This window comes from Theobroma umbraticum, unplaced genomic scaffold (genome assembly GCF_002168275.2).
Source record: "Theobroma umbraticum cultivar Fairchild unplaced genomic scaffold, ASM216827v3 scaffold_147.0, whole genome shotgun sequence".
Lineage (NCBI taxonomy): Eukaryota > Viridiplantae > Streptophyta > Magnoliopsida > Malvales > Malvaceae > Theobroma > Theobroma umbraticum.
Genome location: NW_018397259.1, coordinates 7,434,819 through 7,445,119, shown reverse-complemented (window position 1 = coordinate 7,445,119; position 10,301 = coordinate 7,434,819). Strand labels below are relative to the sequence as shown.

Genomic DNA, 10,301 nt, shown 5'->3' with positions numbered 1-10,301 from the left:
TTATAGTATTTGTGGAGATAGATCGAAGCAATGGTACTTTGTATTGGCACAAGCAAAGTTTGCTTATAATAGTGTTGTTCATAGTGCTACAGGAAAATCTCCATTTTCCATTGTGTACACAAAGTCACCACAGCATGCTCTTGACTTGATCAAGCTACCCAAAATTCTTGAATTTAGTGTAGCTATTGAAACCATAGCTAATCAGTTGCAAGATGTTCTAACAGAGGTGAAAGACAAATTAAAGCAAGTTAATGCCGAGTACAAGAAAGCTGTAGAACAACATTGCAAAAAGCAAAATTTTGAAATAAAAGATCAAGTGATGGTGTTTTTGTGAGAAAAAAAAAGGTTTCTAGTGGAGACTTAGAGTAAGTTGCAGCCTCAGAAATATGGACCACACTAAGTTTTGAAAAAGATTAATGATAATGCACATGTTGTGGATCTAATAGACACAATGAGAATTTTCAAAACATTTAATATGGTAAATATTTACCTATTTATCCAGATATACAAGTTAACTTGAAGTCGAGTTTTTTTAAAGTGGAGGGAACTGACGTAGATAGTTTAGTAGATGACTTCTTAAAGCAAACAAGCGTCAAAAGTCAAAACGAAAGCCAAAAGTCTTAAATAAACATGTCTGTAATTTTAGTATTTTTTTTATTTTGTTAAGAGTTCTATTAAGAATTATAGATATAATAGAATTTTCTTTTTATTTTAATTTACTTGGACAACAAGTAAGTTTAGGTTTAGAAATTTACTTTTCCTTGTACTTTAGAAGGGTAGAATGCTTGCTTATTTAAATTTAGTTGCATGTCAAGTAAGGTTAATCTATTATAAATAGCATTCTTATTAAATAAATTTTTTTAGAATTATTAAATAATATTATGTTCTTTTCAAATTTTGAGTTTAAGTTTTTGTATTTGAAACTTGATTATCAACTTTAAAGACTCTATCAAGTAATAGTTTTTGTTTTCACCCCAACTCACTATGTCAATGAGGACCTCACATCAATGAAAATTTAAATTTACTCTAATACCATTTGTCACAGATTCACATTTTCAACTTAAAAGATATGCTTGACAGATGATGAAAGGTTTATGTTTATATACCCAAAATCCACCCTATGTCTTATAAATGTAAGATTCATGTGTATGAGAGAAAGTTGTAGTTAATATTTTAAGGTTAACACCTTAATCTATGTGATTTTAATTTCATTTTAATCAAATTAATGAAACACAATTAAAAGAAGCAAACATTATCTCCTAATTAACTTACTTTCAAGAAGTAGTTCACATTATATAAAATTGTGCCATCCAAATTAAATTATTAATAATTTAGCTATAAAACTCACACATTAATTGGTAATTTTCAAATCTCGAGAAGCCCAGCCCTCAAATTCAAGGGCACTTCCTGTTCGGCTTCAAGGAACAGGATCCATCCATAATTAAGTTAGGCTTGGAACAAGATTTGTACGGTCCGACCAAACTTAGGCCGGTCCAAAAGTTAATTTCTCAATAAATTTTTGAAACTAAAATACATGACGTGTATAGGTTGAAATCCCTTCTATTAATTTTTCATTCATTATGATTAAGATGATAAGTTACGTCAAGATTCGAGTTCTGAAATATTGGTTATACTAATCATAATTAAATTTTAAAATATATATCAATTAATCATCTAAATTTAGAAAAATTAAATTGATAAAATAAAATTAATGATTGTCTGCGAACTGTTACTTTAACTATTAAATAAAAATATGTTTGTCGGTTTGATGCAAAAAATATTGGATCAATGTCACAACAAACATGTAATCAGGAAAGAGTTGATACAAAATGAAAAAAAAAAACCATTGGAAAAGAAAAGGATTTGAAGCTTTGTGTAAGTTAGATATTAAGATAAAGATTTCACATTGGATCCTGCCTCATTTTTTAATACAATTATAGAGCTAATAGATCTCCAACTTTTTCTGTGTCACAAACCGCAAAGAAACATTTAATCCCATGCCATGAAAAGCAGTATTTAGAGGCTTTGAGCTCTAACCGCTAGCTCTTTTTTTGGTATACAAGACGAGCATTGATGTTATATGCATTTGAGAGGTCTAATCAATTTACTGAAAATGGAGTTGATCTCCATTGGTACCCACAAACCTTTTCTCCATATATTCTTGTTAAGATCCACAATCGGCTAAAATCTTAGGAAAAATAATAGTGATACACGTTTTGAAATCTTTTTTAATGTTTTTAATCACGTTTAACATATCAAAAAATGGAATTTTTGGTTCATTACAATTATTTAATAAGTCATGTTAAGTTTCAAATTTTATGTGGTTAGGAAATAAAATCGTTGGTTCGAGGTTTGAAGTTCTTGACTAGATTAGATTTGCGATAGAGCTAATAAATCTCGTACTGTTTCTAGTACAAACGGCAATGAACATTTAACCAGCAAGCAATGACACAAAAGTTTTATTTTTCTCTTTTTTTGGTATACAAGACAAAAGGCCTCCATGTTGTAAGTATTTGAGTGGCTAATCTGCTTTGCATTTTCCAATCAATAAACTGAAAATGGACTCATCACCCCACGTTCTTCTGATTAAATAGTTAATTACTTGCTGGGGATTGTAAAGATGTTCCGAATTGCGAATGAAGTTCGCAGGTAACAAAATTTATCATATTAATGTACAAATTTTGTAAAGGGCAGGAGGCCAAAACAGAATTTTAACTTTTGTTACGGCTGAGAGAAGGGTGACTCATGGGACTTACAATTGCCTAGGGTGGCGGCAACCCACGTAGCCTACTCTTTTACCTGGCATTATCACGGCCACGAATTATATAAATTTCCTAATGTCGGCAGGTGTTAGAGCTAGACTGTTCAATAAAATTAGGGGAAGCCCAGAGGCGGAGGGAGGGGGTGCTAGTAGGGCCCCGCAAAAGTTACAAACATTTATAATATTTTTTTTTTACATATTTATAATTTTTTTAATAAATTTTATAATTTTACCTCTTAAATATCAAATTTTTTTTTATCTCTTTAAAACTAAAACCTTAGCACCATCACCATCACTGGGGGAGTCAAACTACAATAATTTCCACGGTTCCTGTGGTTATATAAATGATGGGATTGAGGAGTGTTGGGACTTAAGTTGATCCTTGGTGAGAAAGAGGTGTCATATCCATTGTTTCAGTCTTTTCACGTAATCAACTGCAATTCTAGAATGGGATTCTTGACACCTCATCATCAGCTGGCTTTCATATTTGGTCTCTTAGGTATAAGCACGATAAGAAATTTGGCTTAAAACATTGCAACGGAGTATTCCGTACCCCGTAAATACCTTTAGCTTATTCATTTTTGCTCTTACATAGTGTGCATGATCGTCCTTTGTTTCTTGTTTTATGTAGGTAACATTGTTTCGTTCTTGGTGTTCTTGGCACCAGTGTAAGAGTCTTGATCTGTTTCTTGACAGCCTTACATTTATGTTTTGCTCATGAATCTTGGGAACATTGCTAATATCTCCATCTCCTCTCCCCGTCAGGCCAACTTTCTATCAAATTTGCAAGAAAAAAAGTGCTGAAGGTTACCATTCAATTCCTTATATTGTTGCACTTTCCAGTGCAATGATGTTACTGTACTATGGTATACTTAAGACGAATGCGGTTCTGATCATCACCATCAACGTCATAGGATGTGCTATAGAAATTCTCTATCTAGTTTTATACGTTATATATGCTCCTAAGAGGGACAAGGTAACGTTTGTTACATGCAAATCATGATGAAACTCGAAACAAAATTTGTTTTGGTATTGAAAAGATTCATTTGTTTCGGAACTTGCAGGTTTCAACAATGAAGTTCATACTGCTGTTCAACATGGGAGGCTATGGCTTGATCATGTTACTCACCAATTTATTAACAGAAGGGTCCAAACGTGTGGCTGTCATGGGATGGATCTGTGCTGTTTACAATGTTGCCGTATTTGCTTCTCCTTTAAGCATTATGGTTTGTAGCTACAACAACAGTTTCCTTTCTTTGTTTTTTCAAACTTATAACACAAGGAATCTCACTTGTCTTGATAAATCCTGAGCGCTTCGGGTGATAAGTCTATTGGTCGATTTCTATGACAATCTTACTCTCATTAGTTGACGAAAAGGATCATAATTTGTTAATTACAGAGACATGTCGTAAGGACTAAAAGTGTGGAACACATGCCATTTTCTCTTTCCCTTTCCCTCACGTTGTGCGCCACGATGTGGTTCTTCTATGGACTCTTCATGATGGATTTCTTCATTGCAGTAAGTCATTCATACATTAAACAGGATTTCTTTTAAAGAAAACATCAATTCTTTTTACTTCAGCAGACTAACATCGAAAATACATTTATGGTATTTGTATGTTCAGTTGCCAAATGTGTTGGGATTTTTGTTTGGAATAGCTCAAATGATCCTTTATGTCACATACAAGAATGCAAACAAGGATGTTGAAATGCAGCAAGAAGTAGATATAGAGTTAAAGGTCAGCTCATTGGAGGACGCAAATCCATGCAAAGCAGATCAGCAACAAGAAATCAGAGAAGCTTGTTGAATCAGACATGATGAATAATATTTGGTTACGTCAATGGAGAAACAATAAATCCTGTTAGAATTAACTTGTACTTATTTATGATTTTAAATAGGCAGACAATTATTGTTGGTTTTCTTTCTTTACATGTTGTTTGTGGCATTGGTTGTCAGTTTGAATTTCTTGTTCAATTATGGTTCTTCTCTCTTGTACTTGAAATTTAAAAAGCCAAGATGTCTTGAATGAAAACATAACTCTATTAGCCTTTGTTTTGCTAATATTCTTATCCTAAGCCTTTTCTCAATTTTTATCCTTTCCCTTTTCAATTTGTTTATATGGTATCAAAGCTCCCAAGGATCTCAAGGGATCTATGAAACTTCTTTTGTTTTTCCTTTTACCCTCAAAACAAAGAAAAACCAAGCTCAAACCTGTGAAACCTGATACCAATAAATAAAACTCAATGGCCTCCTTCAACTTCAGTTCACCTTCACCACTTATTTTCATAGGTGCAAACTTTCCTATATGGAGTGCTAACATGAAAGCTTACTTGAGAGTTTTCGATTTGTGGGAAGTTATAGAAACTGAGAGTGAGCCAATGGAATTAAGGAGAGATCTTACTGTTGCACAAATCAAGCAACATAATGATGAAGTTGTTAAAAGATACAAGGCACTCTCTTGTATACACTCGATAGTTTTAAATTCCATCTTTACTCACATAATAGCCTATGAGACAGCCAAGGAGACGTGGGACAAGCTTAAGACTGACAACACCGGTATAAGCCACTTTCACTCATAGCCAAAACTCACAGCTAAGCAAGCAAGATGGAAAAAGTTCTTAACTGAATTTGATTTCTCCTTTGAGCACAAAACATAAAGGACCTACAAAACCAGAAGCACCGATTATGTAGCAGACACCCTAATTAGAAAGGTTAAGTTTGAAACTCTTAGAGTAATCGCGTTAATGACAACTAGTAAAGAGACGACAAATATCCGTAATCTTATGGAAGAAAACTCGCATCAAAATCCCCAAGCAGTCGTTGTTATGAAGTTGTTTGAGAGTGGAAAATCAAAATACTTTTGCGTGAAAATGGACTCTTACTAACAAAAATACCACCCATCTTAATTTCAAGAGTGGGAGAGCTGAGACAGAAGTTGACGTGAGAATATCACAACACCTTTTGGGTAAGACACCCAAGTTAACAGCAAACTGTTACATTACTGAAATAAGGTTACTGTTGGCCTTATATGCAGCAATATGTGATGGATTATACTAAGACGTGCCTCATTTACTAACAAGACAAAGTGAACAAGGAGAGTTCAAAGGGAATGCTTGAACCTCTACCAATGCCAACCAAACTGTGGGAAAGTGTTTCTCTGGACATCATAGTAAGTCTTCCTAAAAGAGGAGATATGACAGCGATCTTGGTAGTGGTGGACTGTTTCTCCAAGTACACAAGGTTCATCCCAATGTAGAAGTTTAGTTTCGTAGAAACATGACTTGTACAATTTTTAAACATGTGGTAAAATACTAAAGTGTTCCTAAAAGCATTATCAGTGATAGGGATCCAAGATTTACTGGTTTCTTCTTGAAAGAACTTTTCAAGCTATTAGGGTCAGAACTCAACATATCTTTCAGTTACCACCCATAAACAGATGGCCAAACACAATGCTTCAATGGGTTGCTAGAAGAATATTTGCTATGCTTTATACAGACGAACTAGACAACAAACTAGATTTCCCCATACCTCAATAGAATCATATAATGAGAAAAGTCCTTAAGCATTCAACTTTGCAAAGGATCGAAACTAAACACTGAGATCACCAAAGCCTATTTAGAGGAAGCCTTCAATTGCATGAATAAGTTGGCAGATAAAAGTCGAAAGGAGTAACACTTTAAGGCGGGAGTCTTGGTGCTAGTGTGGTTGGTACCCAAACAACTTCGATTCTTAAGGAACAAAGACCAAAGACTAGTGCAAAAATATGAAGGCTTAGTACCAATTATGGCAAAAGTAGGAAAAACTTCTTATAGGATTGATCTGACCAGGTGGATGAAGGAACACCTGTGTTTCATGTCCGCAACTTGAAGTCATTCCATGTAAATCCAACAAATGCAAGCAGGGGTCAAGCGACGAAGCTACCTTCAAAAACAAGCCACCATCACAATCGGAGTAAAAAAGATTTTGGTAAGGAAGACAACGATAATGAACCGATGACTAACACAAAAGTCTCTAGTGAGATAGGAAGGTTTAGGGCCGGATGAAATCTTTGGGAGAATGAAGCCGACTTCTATTCCTTCAAGTAAAAGTTGAATAATTCCAAGCTAACCAGTCAACAAGAACGTCGATAGTTTGAATGGGGGAAGATGCCATGAGCTAACTTTGTAAGGCTATGACAAGGTAGAATTCATTAAGAAAATGAGTCTTTTATACCTCTAAGGGAGATGTCCCCCCCTTTCAAATATTGTAATGGCCATTGGTGACATATCTAAAAATACTTGTTAAGTCTTTATAGGGGAAACTCTTTAGGAAAAGAATGTACATATCTCAGGCATTGTAATGGCTATGGTGAAATACTTGTAAAATCTTACAAACCCTTTATAGGGATAAGTAGTCGGTGAATTACTGGACTGTCCCACTAGTTTAGGTGCGTCTATGGCTAACCATCCAGGGCTACCCCTATGACTTGATAATGGAACGTTCCTTCTTTTAGTCCCTTTGTACTTATTTGCAATATTAATAAAATAGTTTCTTTTACATAATATCGGTGGTTGCATATATAGCATTTGGTATACCTTTTGATTTTAATATTACTTTCCATGACTTAATTTATGGTTATTATTCATGTTGTTTAGATAAAATCAAGCAATTAGCTTCTTAAGTGGAAACATCCACCCAAGCGTCACATGGACTATCAAGTACTTAAGCGAAGAAGGCGTAGTCCTTGATAATGACATCATCAAATCTAGTTAAAGGTCTCCCTAGCATGATCAAGATAGGAAAAGTATGTGAAACATGTAAGTATGGGAAACAAACCAAAAAAGCTTTTCCAAAATAAAACACATGGAAGCTACTGACAAGTTAGAGTTAGTGCACTCAGACGTAGGATGTTCTTTCTCTGAGCAATCATTCAACAACAGTAAGTACTATTTCTCTTTCATTGATGATAAATCTAGATTTAGCTGGGTTTATTTTCTTAAGCAAAAGTCTGAGGTGTTTAATTGCTTTATTAAGTTCATTGTGTTTATTGAAAAGCAAGCTAGAAAATCAATTAAGGCACATAGAATAGACAATAGAGGTGAATATGTCTCTAATTAGTTTGAAAGATACTTTGTTAAGTGTGGGACAAAGCACCAGCTCACAATTCCCTACAATCCATAACAAAATGAAATTGCTGAAAGAAATAATAAGACTTTGTTTAAGATGGCTAGATGTTTAATTTTTGATAAGAAACTACCATAAATGTTCTAGGCAAAGGCAATTAACACTATAAATGATCTGTTAAATATCATTCGAACTAAAGCTCTTGCAAATGAGACTCCACATGAGCCGTTGTATGGTGTTAAACCATCAATGAGTAGTTGCAAGGTATTTAGATGTATGGCTTTTGCACATATTCCAAAATGTAAAAGATTAAAGCTTGATGAAGAGCTTAGAGTCACCATCCAGCTCAGACTTAGTGTAGAAAACAAAATATGGAATTGGACCTCCAAGGAAATTAAGTTGTTAGATGACTTGAGAATTATTGATGAATGTGAAACTGCACTAGCTAAATCAATAAAAGAAAAATATGTGGATGACATACCTATTCGAGGAACAAGAAGCCTTCAAGAAATATATCAAAGATGTCATGTGGCCATGATTGAACCTTCATCATTTGATAAAGCCTTCATATCTGATGATTGGAGAAAGGTAATGCAAATTGAGCTAAAGATGATAAAACAAAATAGCACATGGCAACTTGTTCAAAAACCAACCACTCACAAAGTAATTAAGGTTAAGTAAGTCTTTAGGACCAAAGTAAATCCTGAAGGCACTGTCAATAAGTTAAAAACTCAATTAGTAGTTAAGGGCTTTACTCAAGAATATGGTGTTGATTATATTGATACTTTTGCCTTTATTGCAAGACATGACATTGTCAAATTATTAGTTGCACTTGCAGCTAAAGAAAGGTGGTAGCTATGGCACTTAGATGAAATCAACTTTTCTAAATGGCATACTTGAAAAAGATGTTTCTATTGAGCAACCATAAGGCCTCATAGAACTTGAAAAAAAAGGCATGGTTTGTATGTTAAACAAGGCACTTTATGGCTTGAAGCAAGCTCCTCGAGCTTGGTATGGGTGAATCAATGCCTACTTGTGCCAAAAGGGTTTCATCCATAATGACAACGAACCAACATTGTACATAAGAGATTCTAGTTTCCAATAGCAAATTGTAGTCCCCATTTATATGGATGATGTACTTCTTACAGGTCCAGATAGCTAACTTATGGCTAGATTCAAACAAGAAATCATGAAAGAATTCGAGATGACAAATTTGAGGTTAATGACCTATTTTCTTAAAGTGGAAATTATTCAATCAAATGAGTGGAATTTTATCCACCAAAGGAAGTATACTTCCAATCTACTAAAGAAGTTTAGGATGAGTGAATGCAAGCTTGCATCCACTCCATTAGCTGCACATCTTAAGTTAATAAAAAAAGATGGCTCAGGTGCTGCAGATGTTATATACTACAGAAGCCTTATTGGTAGTTTACTATACTTAACAACTTCCAAGGCTAAAATAATGTTTAATGATAGCTTAATGTCTAAATTCATGCAATCACCAACCATGAATCATCTCTCTACAGCAAAACAGATATTAAGGTACATCAAAGGAAGCATTGATTATTGAATCAAGCTTTCCAAAACGTCAAGCAGTGAACTAACAGGATATGTTGATAGTGACTGGGCAAGCAATATTGATGACTCAAAGAGCACCTTTGGTTTTGTATTCTCATTTGGAAGTGGAGTTTTTTCATGGCATTCTAAAAAATAGGAGCTGGTGGCACTATCATCTGCAAAAGCTGAGTCTATCTCAGTATCATCAGCTACCAACCAAGCTATATGGTTAAGGACGATACAGCTTGATTTGGGAAAGCCACAACAAAATCCTATTGTTCTTTGGATTGACAATCAATTGACTATTGCATTAGCCAAAAATCCTATTCAGCATGCGTCACTAAGTACATCAGAGTGAAATATCATTCAATTCGAAAAGTTGTGAAGAACTTGGATATTGAAGTCTACTACTACTATTCAAATGAGCAATATGTTGATATCATTACTAAGAGTTTGTCTAATGATAAGTTTATGTGTATGAGATCTAATTCAGTTACTACCAAATTTAATCTCAAGGAGGTGTGTTGGAATTAACTTGCTTATTAGGAATACTTATTTAGGATTTTAAATTTGCGTATAGTTATTGTTGGTTTTCTTTCTTTACATGTTGTTAGTGGCATTAGTTGTCAATTTGAATTTCTTATTCAATTATCGTTTTTCTTTTCTTGCACTTAAGCTTTAAAAAGCCTAGATATCCTAAATGAAAACATAACTCTATTAGCCTCTGTTTTGTTGATATTCTTATCCTAGCCTTTTCTCCATTTTTATCCTTTTTTTTTTTCTCAATTTGTTTACAAATCCAAAATTGAAAGACAAAGTTCCATGTCAAGGATGCAAGACAGATACCTTGTCTGGAGGGACAGATTCATTTTTCTCTTT

General features: G+C 34.1%; 1 protein-coding gene across 1 annotated transcript; it reads left to right on the top strand.

The window, feature by feature from the left end:
• The first annotated feature begins 3,131 nt into the window (after nt 1–3,131).
• On the top strand, nt 3,132–4,569 carry LOC110414907 (bidirectional sugar transporter SWEET9-like). Its single transcript, XM_021426305.2, has 6 exons — nt 3,132–3,260; nt 3,393–3,429; nt 3,527–3,737; nt 3,826–3,987; nt 4,161–4,280; nt 4,387–4,569. The coding sequence occupies exons 1-6, from the start codon at nt 3,209–3,211 to the stop codon at nt 4,567–4,569; spliced, it is 765 nt and encodes a 254-aa protein (XP_021281980.2). The 5' UTR covers nt 3,132–3,208.
• The last annotated feature ends 5,732 nt before the right edge of the window (nt 4,570–10,301 follow it).

Bases quoted from the DNA above. Each gene is read 5' to 3' on its own strand.
- LOC110414907 (XM_021426305.2), top strand. From the start codon at position 3,209: ATGGGATTCTTGACACCTCATCATCAGCTGGCTTTCATATTTGGTCTC. The intron at 3,738-3,825 runs GTAACGTTTGTT...CGGAACTTGCAG, and splicing joins ATGCTCCTAAGAGGGACAAG to GTTTCAACAATGAAGTTCAT. The intron at 3,988-4,160 runs GTTTGTAGCTAC...TGTTAATTACAG, and splicing joins CTTCTCCTTTAAGCATTATG to AGACATGTCGTAAGGACTAA.